The 18,058-nt window shown below is 37.9% G+C and overlaps 1 protein-coding gene across 1 annotated transcript in view; it reads left to right on the top strand.

The window, feature by feature from the left end:
* Positions 1 to 18,058, top strand: part of MEMO1 (mediator of cell motility 1) — a gene marked incomplete at its 5' end in the record, with an annotated part of 129,333 nt that overhangs the window by 51,892 nt on the left and 59,383 nt on the right. The window contains one exon of the mRNA XM_024732040.1: positions 12,820 to 12,901. Within this exon, the coding sequence (XP_024587808.1) occupies positions 12,820 to 12,901 (82 nt within the window). The remainder of the gene's footprint in view (positions 1 to 12,819; positions 12,902 to 18,058) is intronic.

Below are 18,058 nucleotides of genomic sequence, written 5' to 3'. Positions count from 1 at the left end.
TCACAGACATAGAAAACAAACTTACGGTTACCAAAGGGAAAAGGCAGGAGCTACGGATAAATTAGGAATTTGAGATTAACAGATAGACACTACTATATATAAAATAGAGAAAAAACAAGGACTTACTGTATAGCACGGGGAATTATATTCACTATCTTGTTATAACCGATAGTGGAAAAGAATCTCAAAAAGAATATATATATCTGAATCACTTTGCTGTACACCTGAAACTAACACAACATTGTAAATCAACTATATTTCAATTAAAAAATTTTAATTGATAGGGCTTCCCTGGTGGCTCAGTGGTTGAGAGTCCGCCTGCCAATGCAGGGGGCACGGGTTCGTGCCCCGGTCTGGGAAGATCCCACATGGCCCGTGAGCCATGGCCGCTGAGCCTGCGCGTCCGGAGCCTGTGCTTCGCAACGGGAGAGGCCACAACAGTGAGAGGCCCGCGTACTGCAAAAAAAAAAAAAAAAACTTTAATTGATAATGTATCATTTCATTTTACCTGCATAATATATTGATAGTGAAGTAACATGACATTATTATTGGTATGGAAATTAGACCATCTATAATGACAAAATCTGTTTTGAGATGAGAGCTCATGTTTTTGACATTTTGGACTTCTCATTACTTTAATCTTCTTTTTAATATAAAATATATAATTAGAATAGCACTAAATATGGAAAACCAGGATCCATCTTGCTACAAATTTTATAATCATGATAATTATCATTGTACAACCAGTACTGCGATGGAAAATGTTAACATTCATCTTTCTCATATACAAAATACGTCAAGGCAACATTACATTGTTTTGAATAAGTTTACTGTCAGTACTTCAAATAAAGTTGACATGTGCAAAAAAAAAAAAAAATTGCGACCCTATGTTGCTCCCTTAAATTTCTACTGAAATTTTATTGGCCTGTAACATTCAGCGATCCAGGAGCCACTGTCATAAAAAGTCTAGCATGTTAATCTTTATTTATCTTCGTGTTTTGGCCACGCTGTGCGGCATGCGGGATGGTTCCCCAACCAGGGATTGAACCTGGGCCTCCGTAGTGAGAGTGCCAAATCCTAACCACTAGGCCACCTAGGAACTCCCTAACATATTAATCTTATTATTTGTAGACTTTCCATCACAGGTTAGAGTTTATTTCTTAGCTTGTTTTTAACAGATTTAGAGTGATTAAGAAGAAAATACTAGGTGGTGACAACCTACTTTTTTGGCTTTGTATTTTTTACTTCTGCTTTGTCTCTTATTACTTTGGTTTTTTGGGGTTTTTTTACATTTAAAAAATTTTCATTTTATTTATTTATTTTTGGCTGTGTTGGTTTTTCATTGCTGCACGTGGGCTTTCTCTAGTCGCGGCGAGCGGGCGCTGCTCTTCGTTGCAGTGTGCAGGCCTCTCATTGCAGTGGCTTCTCTTGTTGCAGAGCACGGTCTCTAGGCACGTGAGCTTCAGTAGTTGTGGCTCATGGGCTCTAGAGTGCAGGCTTAGTAGTTGTGGCGCACGGGCTTAGTTGCTCTGTGGCATGTGGGATCTTCCCGGACCAGGGCTCGAACCCGTGTCCCCTGCATTGGCAAGAGGATTCTTAACCACTGCGCCACCAGGGAAGCCTGGTTACTTTGTTTTAACCAGTCCTGTAGAATTATATTTACTATGCTGGTACCAATTAAAAGAGAATGTTAAAAAAGTTGTGATAGTTGATCATTCTTTACCTTACATATGTGGAATACTTTGATTAGCACTGGAAGGCTTCTCTCCTAACCAAAATTGTCTTTCCTATTAGCGTGTCCTGGTGTCTGAATTTATCATCTTTCTGCCATTCTTTGGATGTAAGACATTGACACTTATAAAGTGCCATGAAGGCAGGTATCTCTCCTGTCTTTTTTTTTTTTAAGTTAAAAAAAAATATTTATTATTTAGTTTTGGCTGCATCGGGTCTTAGTTGCAGCACGCGGGATCTTCGTTGAGGCATGTGGGATCTTTTCATTGCGGTGCACGGGCTTCTCTCTAAGTTGTGGCGTGCGGGTTTTCTCTTCTGTAGTTGTGGTGCACAGGCTCCAGGGATTGTGGGCTCTGTAGCTCTGGCATGGGTTCCAGAGTGCATGGACTCTGTAGTTTGTGGCATGCAGGCTCTCTAGTTGAGGTGGGCAAGCTCAGTAGTTGTGGTGCATGGGCTCAGTTGCCCCACAGCATGTGGGATCTTAGTTCCCTGACCAGCGATTGAACCCACATCCCCTGCATTGCAAGGAGGATTCTTTACCACTGGACCACCAGGGAAGTCCCATCTCCTGTCTTGTTTTTATTGCTATAACTCCAGCATTCATCCCACTTCCTGGCACATAAATAGCTGCTCCATAAATATTTATTCAGTTAACAAATGAAAGCAAATTATAACATGATTGATCATAGTTAACCTTATGATATAATAGTTTATTAAATAACTAGTGGAACATAAAGCTGTGTGGTGACTGAAACATAATACAGAAAAAATTCTAGGAAAGGTAAGTGATAAGACTAGAATGGTCCTCAGGCTTTATTTATTTATTTAAAAAATGTTTAATTTTATTTTGGTCCTCGGGGTTTTTGAGGTGTATTCTACCTTCCTCTTTTTTTTTTTCCTGAATTTAATTTAATTTATTCTTTTACCCAGCAGGTTCTTATTACTCATCCATTTTATACATATTAGTATATATATATGTCAATCCCAATCTCCCAGTTCATCCCGCTGCCCCCTGCCCCCGCCACTTTCCCTGATTGATGTCCATACGTTTGTTCTCTACATCTGTGTCTGTTTCTGCCCTGCACAAAAGTTCATCTGTACCATTTTTCTAGGTTCCACATATATGCATTAATATACGATATTTGTTTTTCTCTTTCTGACTTACTTCACTCTGTATGACAGTCTCTAGATCCATCCACATCTCTGCAAATGACCCAGTTTTTCCTTTTTATGGCTGAGTAATATTCCATTGTATATATGTACCACATCTTCTTTATCCATTCGGCTGTCGATGGCCATTTAGGTTGCTTCCATGACCTGGCTATTGTAAATAGTACTGCAGTGAACACTGGGGTGCATGTGTCTTTTTGAATTATGGTTTCCTCTGGGTATATGCCCATTAGTGGGATTGCTGGGTCATATGGTAATTCTATTTTTAGTTTTGTTTTTTTTTTTGTGGTACGCAGACCCCTCACTGTTGTGGCCTCTCCCGTTGTGGAGCACAGGCTCCGGACACGCAGGCTCAGTGGCCATGGCTCATGGGCCCAGCTGCTCCACGGCATGTGGTATCTTCCCGGACTGGGGCACGAACCCGTGTCCCCTGCATCAGCAGGCGGACTCTCAACCACTGCGCCACCAGGGAAGCCCTATTTTTAGTTTTTTAAGGAACCTCCATACTGTTCTCCATAGAGGCTGTACCAATTTACATACCCAGCAGCAGTGCAAGAGGGTTCCCTTTTCTCCACACCCTCTCCAGCATTTGTTGTTTGTAGATTTTCTGATGAAGTCTATTCTAACTGGTGTGGGTGATACCTCACTGTAGTTTTGATTTGCATTTCTCTAATAATTAGTGATGTTGAACAGCTTTTCATGTACTTCTTGGCCATCTGTATGCCTTCTTTGGAGAAATGTCTATTTAGGTCTTCTGCCCATTTTGGGATTGGGTTGTTTGTTTTCTTAATATTGAGCTGCGTGAGCTGTTAATATATTTTGGAAATTAATCCTTTGTCCGTTGATTTGTTTGCAAATATTTTCTCCCATTCTGAGGGTTTTCTTTTCATCTTGTTTGTAGTTTCCTTAGCTTTGCAAAAGCTTTTTTAAGTTTGACCAGGTCCCATTTGTTTACTTTTGTTTTTATTTCCATTACTCAAGGAGGTGGATCAAAAAAGTTCTTGCTGTGATTTATGTCAGAGTGTTCTTCCTATGTTTTCCTCTAAGAGTTTTATACTGTCTGGTCTTACATTTAGATCTCTAATCCATTTTGAGTTTATTTTTGTGTATGGTGTTAGGGAGTGTTCTAATTTCATTATTTTATAGGTAGCTGTCCAGTTTTCTTAGCACCAGTTATTGAAGCGACTGTCTTTTCTCCATTGTATATTCTTGCCTCCTTTGTCATAGATTAGTTGACCATAGGTGCGTGGGTTTATCTCTTGGCTCTCTGTCTTGTTCCATTGATCTATATTTTTGTTGTTGTGCCAGTACCATATTGTCTTGATTACTGTAGCTTTGTAGTATCGTCTGAAGTCAGGGAGTCTCATTCTTCCAGCTCCGTTTTTTTCCCTCAACACTGCTTTGGCTATTTGGGATCTTTGGTGTCTCCATAGAAACTTTAAGATTTTTTGTTCTAGTTCTGTAAAAAATGCCATTGGTAATTTGATAGGGATTGCGTTGAATCTGTAGATTGCTTTGGGTAGTATAGTAATTTTCATAATATTCATCCTTCCAATCCAAGAACATGGCATATCTCTCCTTCTGTTTGTGTCATCTTTGATTTCTTTCATCAGTGCCTTACAGTTTTCTGAGTACAGGTCTTTTACCTCCTTAGGTAGGTTTATTCCTTTGTATTTTATTATTTTTGTTGCAATCGTGAATAAGATTGTTTCTCCTTAATTTCTTTCTGATATTTTGTTGTTAGTGCATAGGAATGCAAGAGATTTCTGTGCATTAATTTTGTATCCTGCAGCTTTACCAAATTCATTGATTAGCTCTAGTAGTTTTCTGGTGGCATCTTTTGGATTATCTATGTATAGTATCAAGGCATCTGCAAACAGTGACAGTTTTACTTCTTCTTTTCTGATTTGGATTCCTTTTATTTCTTTTTCTTCTCTGACTGCCGTGGCCAGGATTTCCAAAACTACGTTGAATAATAGTGGCGAGAGTGGACCTCCTTGTCTTCTTCCTGATCTTAGAGGAAATGCTTTCAGTTTTTCACCATTGAGAATGATGTTTGCTGTGGGTTTGTCATATATGGCCTTTATTATGTTGAGGTAGGTTCCCTCTGTGCCCACTTTCTGGAGAGTTTTTATCATAAGTGGGTGTGGAATTTTGTCAAAAGCTTTTTCTACATCTATTCAGATGATCATTTGGTTTTTATTCTTCAATTTGTTAATATGGTGTATCACATTGATTGATTTGCGTATATTGAAGAATCGTTGCGTTCCTGGGATAAATCCCACTTGATCATGGTGTATGATCCTTTTAATCATACACCATGGTGTTGTTGGATTCTCTTTGCTAGTACTTCATTCAGGATTTTTGCATCTATCTTCATCGGTGATATTGGTCTATAATTTTCTTTCTTTGTATCATCTTTGTCCGGTTTTGGTATCAGGGTGATGGTGGCCTCGTAGAATGAGATCGGGAGTGTTCCATCCTCTGTGACATTTTGGAAGAGTTTGAGAAGGATGGGCATTAGCTCTTCTCTAAACGTTTGATAGAATTCACCTGTGAAGCCATCTGGTCCTGGACTTTTGTTTCTTGGAAGATTTTTTTTTTTTTTTTCATAATCATGATGATGCCTTTATTACTGCTTGGAAGATTTTTAATCATAGTTTCAATTTCATTACTTGTGATTGGTCTGTTCATATTTTCTATTTCTTCCTGCTTCAGTCTTGGAAGTTTATACCTTTCCAAGAATTTGTCCATTTCTTCCAGGTTGTCCATTTTATTGGCATACATTTGCTTGTAGTAGTCTCTTCGGATGCTTTGTACTTCTGCAGTGTCTGTTTTAACTTCTCGTTTTTCATTTCTAATTTTATTGATTTGAGTCTTCTCTCTCTTTCTCTTGATAAGTCTGGCTAAAGGTTTATTAATTTTGTTTATCTTCTCAAAGAACCAAGCTTTAGTTTTATTATCTTTGCTACTGCTTTGTTTCTATTTCATTTATTTTTGCTCTGATCTTTATGTTTTCTTTCCTTCTACTAACTTTGGGTTTTGTTTGTTCTTCTTTCTCTGGTTCCTTTAGGTGTAAGTTTAGGTTGTTTATTTGAGATTTTTCTTGTTTCTTGAGGTAGGATTGTGTTGCTAAAAACTTCTGTCTTCGAACTGTTTTGCTGCATCCCATAGGTTTTGGATTGTCATGTTTTCGTTGTCATTTATCTCTAGGTATTTTTTGATTTTCTCCTTGATTTCTTCAGTGATCTCTTGGTTATTTAGTGACATTTTGTTTAGCCTCCATGTGTTTGTCTTTTTTACGTTTTTTCTCCTGTAGTTTATTTCTAATCTCATAGCATTGTGGTTGGAAAAGATGCTTGATATGATTTCAATTTTCTTAAATTTTCCAAGGCTTTATTTGTGACCCAAGATGTGATCTATCCTGGAGAATGTTTTGTGCGCACTTGAGAAGAAAGTGTCATCTGCTGTTTTTGGATGGAATGTCCTATAAATATCAATTAAATCTATCTGGTCTGTTGTGTCATTTAAAGCTTGTGTTTCCTTATTAATTTTCTGTCTGGATGATCTGTTCACTGGTGTAAGTGAGGTGTTAAAGTCCTCCACTATTACTGTGTTACTGTCTATTTCCTCTTTTATAGCTGTTGGCAGTTGCCCTACGTATTGAGGTGGTCCTATGTTGGGTGAATATATGTTTATAACTTATATCTTTTTCTTGAATTGATCCCTTGATCATTATGTTGTGTCCTTCCTTGTCTCTTGTTACATTCTTTAATTTAAAGTTTATTTTATCTGATATGAGTATTGCTACTCCAGCTTTCTTTTGATTTCCATTTGCATGGAATATCTTTTGCTATCCCCTCACTTTCAGTGTGTATGTGTCCGTAGGTCTGAAGTGGGTCTCTTGTAGACAGCATATATATGGGTCTTGTTTTTGTATCCATTCAGCCAGACTGTGTCTTTTGGTTGGAGCATTTAATCCATTCACAGTTAAGGTGATTATCGATATGTATGTTCCTGTCACCATTTTCTTAATTGTTTTGGCTTTGTTTTTGTAGGTCCTTTTCTTCTCTTGTGTTTTATACTTAGAGAAGTTTCTTTAGCATTTGTTGTAGCTTTAGAGCTGGTTTGGTGCTGCTGAATTCTCTTAGCTTTTGCTTGTCTGTAAAGCTTTTGATTTCTCTGTCGAAACTGAATGAGATCCTTGCTGGGTATGGTAGTCTTGTTCGTAGGTTCTTCCCTATCATCACTTTAAATATATTATGCCACTCCCTTCTGGCTTGTAGAGTTTCTGCCGAGAAATCAGCTCTTAACGTTATGGGAGTTCCCTTGTATGTTATTTATCATTTTTCCCTTATTGCTTTCAATAATTTTTCTTTGTCTTTAATTTTCGTCAGTTTGATTACTATGTTTCTTGGCGTTTCTCCTTGGGTTTATCCTGCCTGGAACTCTGCGTTTCCTGGACATGGGTGGCTATTTCCTTTCCCACGTTAGGGAAGTTTTCGACTATAATCTCTTCAAATATTTTCTTGGGTCCTTTCTTTCTCTTCTCCTTCTGGGACCCCTATAATGTGAATATTGTTGAGTTTCATGTTGTCCCAGAGGTCTCTTAGGCTGTCTTCATTTCTTTTCATACTTTTTTCTTTATTCTGTTCCTTGGCACTGATTTCCACCCTTCTGTTTTCCAGGTCACTTATCCGTTCTTCTGCCTCAGTTATTCTGCTATTGATTCCTTCTAGTGTATTTTCCATCTCAGTTATTGTATTGTTCTTCTCTGTTTGTTTGTTCTTGAATTCTTCTAGGTGTTTGTTCTTGAATTCTTCTAGGTCTTTCTTAAACATTTCTTGCATTTTCTCGATCTTTCCCTCCATTCTTTTTCAAGGTCCTGGATCATGTTCACTATCATTATTCTGAATTCTGTTTCTGGAAGGTTGCCTGTCTCCACTTCAATTAGTTGTTTTTCTGGGGTTTTATCTTGTTCTTCATCTGGAACATAGCCCTCTGCCTTTCATCTTGTCTGTCTTTCTGTGAATGTGGTTTTCGTTCCACAGGCTGCAGGATTGTAGTTCTTCTCTACTTTCCTCTTTTTAAGGAAGCTACTTCATGTTAGAAAGTATGGAATTTCCTAGAGGACAGTAATTATTCTTTACTATCTCTTGATTGACAAAATAGATGATTTAAAAAAGGTAAAAGAAGTTTCGTTACCACTGTTAAATGAATATGTATTTCTTAATCTGTAATTGATAGATCTTACATTTATATAGAGATTTATTTTATCTTTAGGTAAAACTTGTTATGCATATAGTTTTGTGGAGTCTTTGCAGTCCAAGTCCCTTTTTTGGTTGGCCACCGTTGATCTAGACTTGCTATTGGAGTGTGGTCTATAGGCCAGCAAACGTTGCTGTTACTTGCAGAGCATATTAGAAATGAAGGATCTCAGGCCCCACTCCAGACCTACAGAATCATAATTCATATTTTTTTTTTTTTTTTTTTTTTTTTTTTTTTGCGGTCCGCAAGCCTCTCACTGTCGTGGCCTCTGCCACCGCGGCATGTAGGATCTTCCTGGACCGGGGCACGAACCCGTGTCCCCTGCATCGGCAGGCAGACTCTCAACCACTGCGCCACCAGGGAAGCCCCCCATAATTAGTATTTTTATGAGATCCTCAGGTGGTTCCATTGCACATTTTTTGAGAACAGTTTATAGAACACATGATGTTTTTCAGAGTCAGGAGGCTGTTGAATTGTTTTTCTCTCCGAAGAGGAATAGGAGGAGCAGACTAAAGAGAGTTAAAAATCTATTTGGCTTGCGTAATTACCGTATTTTAGAATGGATCTGTTAATTAGTTGCATAGGAATTCCTGAAAATGTGTGTGTGTGTTTAGTATCTTTGTGGTTTTGTCACTATGCAAATAAACTTTTTTGTGAAATATTGTTTGATTTAATTGGGACTCAAACAGAAGTGTACTGACTTGCCTACAGCACATTATTTATTGTCTGTTTCTTAAGGAAATACCTTAGCATTGATCCTTTGGGAACCTACTTTTACTGTTTATCCAAAGGGGTACATGCCCATTTATTCCTCTCAGGGCAAGGTCACACAACCATGAAGTAGTTTTGCTAGGATTTTTCCTTTTGATTGATTTTTTCTATTCATCAGTGTGCCTTCAAATTCAGTGATATTTGAGAAAGAAAGCACGCATTCTACATCACCTTCATGTATTAAGGATGCCATATTGCCAAGTATCAGCTTCTGTGGAAGAATGCAAATTTTTTGACACTTTACAAATCAACAGTTAAGCAGCCTTTTGTAATAAATAGATACACTCAGTTATCTTACTTAAAAATAATGGAGAAACTTGGAGTTTGACTTTTACCTTAGGATCCTTATGAAGAAACTGGTTCTTTTACAGAAGGACTGTTAAGAAAGCTTGGTTTAGTGCTTAAAACCAGTGAAGTTGGTGGCAGTAGGGTTGCTGAATTGGGAGATATTGTTTTCTTTGTTTTATTTCATTTTAAATTCGTTTTGTAAACTTCCTGTGACATGGAAATACTTATTTTAAGTTAACGTGAAATTTATTAGGAAGCTAAAATTTTAATTTACTTTGAAATTAGAAACCATTTATCCTTGAATTAGTAATGAAATTATTTAATATAAGTTTTTTGGTAACTGTTCTTAAATCTAAGTTTTGAAAATAAAGTACATCATTTGATTGCTGAATCGGACCTTTTTTGTACTTTAGCAGTTTATAGATGGGCTAGCCATTTATAAACTTGACTTGTTTTTGTATATAGTCCTAAACACAGAATTTCCAAATCTGTAAATGCTTCATCTCAATGGATATTTGGCAAGTACAAATTAGAAGAAACAAAGGGGTATGATTTCATACCCATATCAAATTGGCAAAAATGAAAAATTCTGACAGTATCAGATGTTGGTAAGGATGTAGGGAAATGGGAATTTTGAGCCATTGCTGATGTTGGAGAAATATAATTTAAACCAAAACCTCCTGCCATCTCAGAAAACTTCTCTTCAAAGGTAGAAGAGAAAGAAAATTTTATTTTTGACTAAGCATTAAGCTACAATATGATGCACGTCACCGGCTATCTGCTAACAGATTGCAAAGATGTGAAGAGTGGTTATCCTTTTATTTAGCTAAGCAGATAAAACCCATTATATGCAATTTCTCAAGATAAATCATGAGTAGTGTTCAAGTAAGAGGACTTGATAGAAACATTTGTCACACATAGTTCATCCTAAATTCACTTGGTAATTGAGGTGACCATATGTATTAGCTAATTGCTTTATCCAAAGGAAAACTAAACTTACATATTTTTATGACAGGAGGTAATTTTGCAACTTGGGGCTAGGTGGCCCTCTGAAGTTAGTTCCTATCCCACAGAAACTGGCAGAAAGGGGCACTATCTCCCTTGATTATCACATTTCAAAGAGATGGCTTTTGGGTCCTTGAGAAAGATGGTCCTGAGTTGCTGATTAGAGGCTTATTTAGCTTTTTTTTTAATTTAAATTTTAGAAAGTTTTTATTTTTAATAAATGTATTTATTTATTTATGGCTGCGTTGGGTCCTTGTTGCATCATGTGGGCTTTCTCCAGTTGCGGTGAGCGGGGGCCACTCATCATTGTGGTGCACGGACTTCTCACTGCGGTGGCTTCTCTTGTTGTGGAGCACTGGCTCTAGGCGCGTGGGCGTCAGTAGTTGTGACTCCTGGGCTCTAGAGCACAGGCTCAATAGTTGTGGCACACGGGCTTAGTTGCTCCGTGGCATGTGGGATCTTCCCAGACCAGGGCTTGAACCTGTGTCCCCTGCATTGGCATGCAGATTCTTAACCACTGTGCCACCAGGAAAGTCCCATTAATTTTTTATTTTTTATTTATTTATTTTTTTGCTGTATGCGGACCTCTCACTGTTGTGGCCTCCCCCGTTGCAACAGAGCACAGGCTCCGGACGCGCAGGCTCAGCGGCCATGGCTCACGGGCCCAGCCGCTCCATGGCACGTGGGATCTTCCCGGACCGGGGCATGAACCTGTGTCCCCTGCATCGGCAGGCGGACTCTCAACCACTGCGCCACCAGGGAAGCCCCCCTTTAATTTTTATTTTAGTTTTTATTTTATTTTTAAAACAATTTTTGGGACTTCGCTGGCTCATGGGCTTCTCATTGCGGTGACTTCTCTTGTTGTGGAGCACAGGCTCTAGGCATGTGGGCTCAGTAGTTGTGACTCGCGGGCTCTAGAGCGTGGACTCAGTAGTTGTGGCGCACAGGCTTAGTTGCTCCGCGGCATATGGGATCTTCCCGGACCAGGGATTGAACCCGTGTCCCCTGCACTGGCAGGCAGATTCTTAACCACTGGACCACTAGGGAAATCCAGTATTTTATTTCTTAATAAAAGAAGATCTTAAGTAAATAAGATAGAATGTTAAGGTTTAATTTATTTGGGCTGTCAATCCATGAGTGTTTGTTATATTATTATCTAGGTTCTTTTGTAATGTTTGAATATTTTTTTATTAAAAGTTTAAAAAGAGAGAGCCAGAGAAAAAGGGGGCAGTAGTTGGGGGGAAATCAATTTGCTAGTATTGCATATTTGCATGGTAATGATAATGATCTAGTAAAAAGGGAAAAGTTAGTGCAGGAGACAAGGATAGTTTTAAGAGCAGAGTCCTTGAGTATGAAAAACAAAGTGAGATCCAGTGCAGAAATAATTTGTTTGGCTTTTGATAGGAGCAAGGACAATTTGTTGAAACAGGAGGGAAAGCAGAATAAATGGTGGGAAGAGGAAGTAGTTCTCTTCTGAATTTAGGGCGACTAACATTCAGGTTTGCCTGAGACTGGGAGGTTTCCCAGGATGCAGGACTTCCAGTGCTAAAACTGGCAAAGTCCTGAGCAGCCAGGATGGTTGGTTATTCTGCTTGTTTTTCCTTAACGAAATGAAAAGTTTGATCATCTGTTGGGAATGGGAATGGGAAGGGGATGATGGTTTAAGGTAAAAAGAGAAGCTATATGAAGTAACTCTCTATCTTAAAGATAGGTGAGCAAATTCACTAGGTTGTCGTGGTATGATTTCTGGGCTTTGTTTGCTAAGGATCTGCTGTAATTTATGAGTATAATTTCAAAGTTCATATGGTTGTGTTTCTTTACAGTCTCATTCAGCTGTTCAGATGGAGGTGCTTTGTTAAGTGGAAGGTTGGTTTCAACTACGATTTGTCTACACTGGAGAAAGAGGAGCAAAGGAGGGAGGCCACAGGCAAGGGAGTGGTTATAGTGATGGATCATCAAATCTCAGGATGGGTATAAAAAGTGGAGAAGAGAGGATGAAGGACAGTTGGAAAAGTGACTCCAACAGATTTCTAGACGTGAACTGGAATGATAGGAAGTGAAGAGAGTGGGATGCTTGAAATTGAGGTTTTTGAGGTGGTGTAGTTACACTGGTTATTGATATGGTGATGGGAATAGGGGGCTGGAGTGGATGGCAGGAAAGATCTTTTGAGTGTGGTAATGATCACTCCATGGATGTGATTTTAGTGATTAAGGCAGGTTTTGGTACTCTAAAATATATTCAGTTATTTTCTTTTCATATACTATATTTTTCTCTTTCTTGTTTCATTTTGTTTGATCATTGCCTCAAATTGTAGATTGTATTGTTCTTGAATGAAGATGGTTGTAAATAAATAAGTGGATGGATAAAAGCAAATTTTGTTGAATCAGTGCTTGTCTTTATCACATGGCTTGCTACTAGAAACTTTGTAGTTGGTTAAGTTTCAAACATTAACATCCAAAATGATGATCCACTGCCCATTAAGCTATTTTAGTTCCAAATAGGTTCAGTGAGGACTTTGTGTCATGTATGGTTATTAGTACTGTATTGCTTTGCTCACTCCTGTTTCTCTCTTTCTCTTTTTATAGGACCGCAACTGAATGCACAGCTAGAAGGTTGGCTTTCACAAGTACAGTCCACAAAAAGACCTGCTAGAGCCATTATTGCACCGTAAGTTTTAAGGGTCTTTACCCAGAATCTTTCATATGTTAATTATTAATAAAGAATGGGTATCTACGGATTGAATTAAAAATCAAATGCTGTGTTGAACTGAAGAAGTTATATTCACTAAATTTCATGATTCCTGTGGCTTTCACTTTAACTCAAGGATAAAGGAATTGGCTACTTTATTTTCTCAGATGCAGAAATATCAAAATTTACTTTTGGTAATAAAACTGACTTTTAAAACAGAGTTGTTTGCATTAGATAAACTTGGTGATTTCAGTAGTATTTGGTACAAATGAATAAGTTCTGTTTTAAACATTGAAAAGATCTACTTTAATCACATAATTTTAAACTTATAATGAAAAATGGATTAAACATAATATGGTGCAGTATGGAGTAGCAGCCAGATTTTTAGGGGAGGGGTAGACTTTTTTTTTTTTAATGAAGAAAATCTGTGACTATTTTGTCTATATTAGAGGGCTTTTTGAGAACTACAGGCTAGCAAACATACAGTTAACTATGTGTCTGTGTATGATGTGAATTCAGTTAATTTTGATATGGTAAATGTTGGAGTTTGTACTATTTCTGTCACAGCAGCATCTTTTATGTGACTTCTGTTGAGTTCAGGTTGGTACCTTGATAAATAGTAAATAGTAAAAATAATAGCAACCACTTATTAAACAATAAGAGAATTAAATGAGTAAATACACATAAAAAGCTTACATTAATGTAATAATAAGTATTCCATAAATGTTATGTATTTTTTGTGCCACACTTTTTGTTAAATACTCCATTTGTATGATCTAACTTCATCTCGTTTAAAAGATTCAGGAAGCTGACTATACTACTTACCAACTGTGACATATAAGTTATTTAATCTCTTGTGCCTTTGTCTCCTTGGTAAAATTGGAATAATAATATTACTTTCATATAGTTTTTCCAAAGATTAAATGAGCTAATCTTTATAAAACTTTTAGCATAATGACTTGCTATTACTTATTTTGTTATTCAGCAAATATCTACCAGGCTAAATGCCAGATACTCTTCTTTGTGCTGCTCTTTGAATAAAACAAAATCACTACTCTCGTAGTGCTTGCCTTTTAGTATTTGGGGAAGACAGACAGTAAATAATTATATTCTGTGTCAGGTGCTGATGGGTGCTAAGAAAAATAAAGCAGATAAGAAGATTGAGAGTGACAGTATGGGTAGGGAGTTGCTAGTTTAGATAGGATAGTAAGAAAAGGTCTTCCTCATAAGGTAACAGTTGAGTCTAAATGATGTGAGAGAGAAGTTATGCAGATGCCCAGGGAAAAAGGGTTTCAGGTTGAGGACAAAGCAAGGACAAAGGCTCTGGGGCGGGATACGCTTAATGTGTTTGAGGAAAAGCAAGGCCAGTGTAGCTGGAGTGGCGTGTGTGTGGAGAAGAGTAGTGGATGAGGTAGGCTGCGGGGGCTAGATTGTAGGGATGCTTTGTAGGAGAATATAAAAACTTTGGTTTTTGCTTCTTTTTTTTTTTTTTGCGGTACGCGGGCCTCTACTGTTGTGGCCTGTCCCGTTGCGGGGCCCGCTCCGTGGCATGTGGGATCTTCCCGGACCGGGGCATGATCCCGTGTCCCCTGCATCGGCAGGCGGACTCTCAACCACTGCGCCACCAGAGAAGCCCCAAACTTTGGTTTTTATTCCAAGTGATATGGCAAGTAATGAGAAATTTTGAGCAGCAAAGTGACATGATCTGACTTAGGTTTGAAAAGGATTATTCTTGCTGCTGTATGAACTTTCTGTTTTGTGGGGGCAAGGAGTCCAATTTCGGAGGCTTATTACTATAGTACAGAAAAGGGATGACATAATGCCTTTGGCTGGGAGCTAGAGGTGGAGGTGATGAGAAGCTGTATGTTCTGGGTATTTGGAAGGCAGGACCAATAAAATAGAAGAAGTCAAGGATGACTCTTAAGTTTGGGCTTGTGAAATTGGAAGGATGGAATTGGGGTTTGTACTAATTAAAGGAGAAAACAAGGGTGGAGGTGGGGAGTGGAATTTGAAGTGTTTATATAAAATCTAAATTTTATTCTGCCTGTGTTAATGTTGAGATACCTATTAAGGTATCCAAGTGAGGCAGCTAGGTATATGAATCTGGAGTACAGGGAAGAAGGGCAAGGCTGTGTTGGCATATCACACTTAACACAGCTAAGTGTGTAACTTTAATCAGACATGGTTGCCTCGGGACTAAAATAGAGAAGAGGTTCAAAGACTAAGGCCTTAGGCAAGCCAGCTTAATTTAGAGGTCACGATGAAGATGAGTATTTGCAAAGGAGATTTTGAAGGAGGACCAGTGGGGAAGGAGGAAAACCAAGAGTGAGTGAAGTCTCTGGGAGGCAAAAGGATGAAAATGTGTCAGGGAGGAAAAGATGATCAGGTGTGTCAAATTCTGCCAAGCGGTCAACTAAGATGAGGATTGATAATTGGATACTATGGAGATTGCTGGTTATTTTAGTAAGAACAATTTCTGTGGGGCGGTGGGGATGAAAGCACAGTTGGAGTGGGTTCAAGAAAGAATCAAGGAGGGAAATGAAGACAGTGAGTATAGATCATTTTTTTGAGAAATTTTGCTATAAATCAAGGAAGTAGGGCAATGGGAATATGGTGTTGGGGAGAATTTTTATTGAAGGTGGGAGATATTAAAGTGTTTATAATGTTGATGACATGATCTAGTAGAGAAAGAAAAATTGATGCAAGGATAAGTTGGGAAGTTTGTATAAGTGAGATCCTTGGTTGGGTGAGAAACAGTGGATTAGTAATCATCTCTTTATAACATCTCATGAGATATGTTCTATTGTCATTCCCATTACTTTGCTGGTATTTGACTATTATGGTATACTACCTTCCTAGTTAAAACTTACTCTAAATGTGGGAGCTGAGCTGAATCAACATAAAATTAAAATGAGGTTAGTTATTCATGAAAAAGTAACTAGACTTGTTTGCTTCTTGTAGTTAGTTTTAAATTGAAATGTTTGGAAATGCCCTTGGAAATGAAATGTTTGAGTCTACATTACAAATATATTAATTTGTAAAAGATTTCCAAGTTACCTTAGGTTTTAAAATGAATATTTGAAAATAGTTTTGGCTTTGGTGTGCATGTTTCTGCTATATAGTGACTTTGTAGTTATGTTTATGTATATATAGGCAATTTCTACTTTGTTAATATATGAAAACTTTAAATATAGTCAAGTTCATCTTATTATATTTTCCTTTCCAGAGTTACCTGGTTTTTTTTTGCGGTAAGCGGGCCTCTCACTGTTGTGGCCTCTCCCGCTGTGGAGCACAGGCTCCGGATGCGCAGGCTCAGCGGCCATGGCTCACAGGCCCAGCCGCTCCGCGGCATGTGGGATCTTCCCTGACTGGGGCATGAACCTGTGTCCCCTGCATTGGCAGGCGGACTCTCAACCACTGCGCCACCAGGGAAGCCCTCCTTTTTTTTTCTTTTCTTTTTTTTTTTTTAAGGTAGAAAAGCAACAACAAATATTTTCTTGTTATATAGGCACAAAAGTGTCTTTGTAAGAACGAGCTTATATAGTAATTAGACAACTTAAAATTTTTAAGATTTCTACTTTTATTTCAAATCAAAAACATACTTTTAAATTTTTATAAATTCTAGCTCTCTGGGACCACCTTTTCTTAGATTTTGCCTTCATAGGAATAAATCATATGAGGGCAACCTTAAAATAACAAACTCAGAACCTAGATAGCACACTTCTGAAAATGCTTAAACAGTTTGCTTATTTTTATATGGGTGTAGATTAAATAGAATAATGTCATTTATTGTTGATGTTATTAAAAGATTAGGGCTTCCCTGGTGGCGCAGTGGTTGAAAGTCCGCCTGCCGACGCAGGGGACACGGGTTCGTGCCCCGGTCCGGGAAGATCCCACATGCCGTGGAGCGGCTGGGCCCATGAGCCATGGCCGCTGAGCCTGTGCGTCCGGAGCCTGTGCTCTGCAACGGAAGAGGCCACAACAGTGAGAGGCCTGCGTACCGCAAAAAAACAAAACAAAACAAAACAAAGCAAAAACAGATTAAATATTGACCCATAAACCAACTGTTGATCAATTTTAATGAATTCTAATCTATGTAACATAACCAGGCACATTTGGGAGAGGGATTCAAAAAAATTTAATTTGACTAAAAAATATCCTTTGGTTGCGTTTGGAACTATCTTACTTATATTGAGGCACAGGAGACAGTATGTGGCCCTGGGATATATATTGAAATGATCTCATGAGCTAGGAGTTCCAGAAGCCTTCTTACCATGACTGCCAGTTACCTTGATGCCAAAATTGTTGTTTATCTTGCAGTATTCAGCAATAACTCAGCAACCCTTAGAATGGAGCTGTACAGGTATACATCACTTAAGAAACATCTTATTGAATATAAAAATATAAGCAGATAATTGTGGAAGGGGCTTAATTTACATGATGAAATTATTTTTTACTGTCAAGCACAGACAATGAATATTGAAGGCCATACATTTAAAGCAGAATTTGATTTCTTAGTAGTTAACCAAGTAGGAATAGTATGGAATAAAGGATACTTTCACTTTTTGTTGTGTACCTTTTATTACAGTTTGACTTTTTTTTACTGTGTACATTATACCTTTAGTATAAAAACCTGTTTGAAAAATTTAAAAACTAAGAAACATTTATATAGAAGACCAGGTTGTATATAGTGAAGCATACCTGTAGAGCTCTACCAGTACATGTCATGAGACAATCTTCATAAATTATCTAGTTAACTTAAGTTACTGGAGATTTGCAGTCCTTGTTAATGTTAACAAACAATCTTCTAAACAGTCTCATAGTGCGTTCTGTGTTGTGTTGTGTGCTTGTTTGGCTTGGTTTTGGTTTTGTCTCACTTCCTTTTACATAGTGAAAGCAGATGTGCCCTGTGTGAATGATAGGCCAGAAGACAGGCTCCTTGCATTAGCATAGAGTTTGAGCTAAATCTGGTAGAAACCATCAAGACTTTCCCAGTCTTGTTAATAGTAAGAAGGACTGGTAGGTTATTCATGGCAATATCTCAAATCATATATACTCTAGCAGTAAAAAAAAAACCCTCAATATGTAACATTGTGGTTAGTTTATTCTTACTTGACTTTTTTTTTTTTTTTTTTT

The sequence above is a fragment of the Neophocaena asiaeorientalis genome, unplaced genomic scaffold (assembly GCF_003031525.2).
Source record: "Neophocaena asiaeorientalis asiaeorientalis breed wild unplaced genomic scaffold, Neophocaena_asiaeorientalis_V1.1 scaffold18, whole genome shotgun sequence".
Taxonomy (NCBI): Eukaryota; Metazoa; Chordata; class Mammalia; order Artiodactyla; family Phocoenidae; genus Neophocaena; species Neophocaena asiaeorientalis.
Note: the sequence above shows the minus strand (reverse complement) of the source record. Positions and strands in the feature narration are given on the sequence as shown.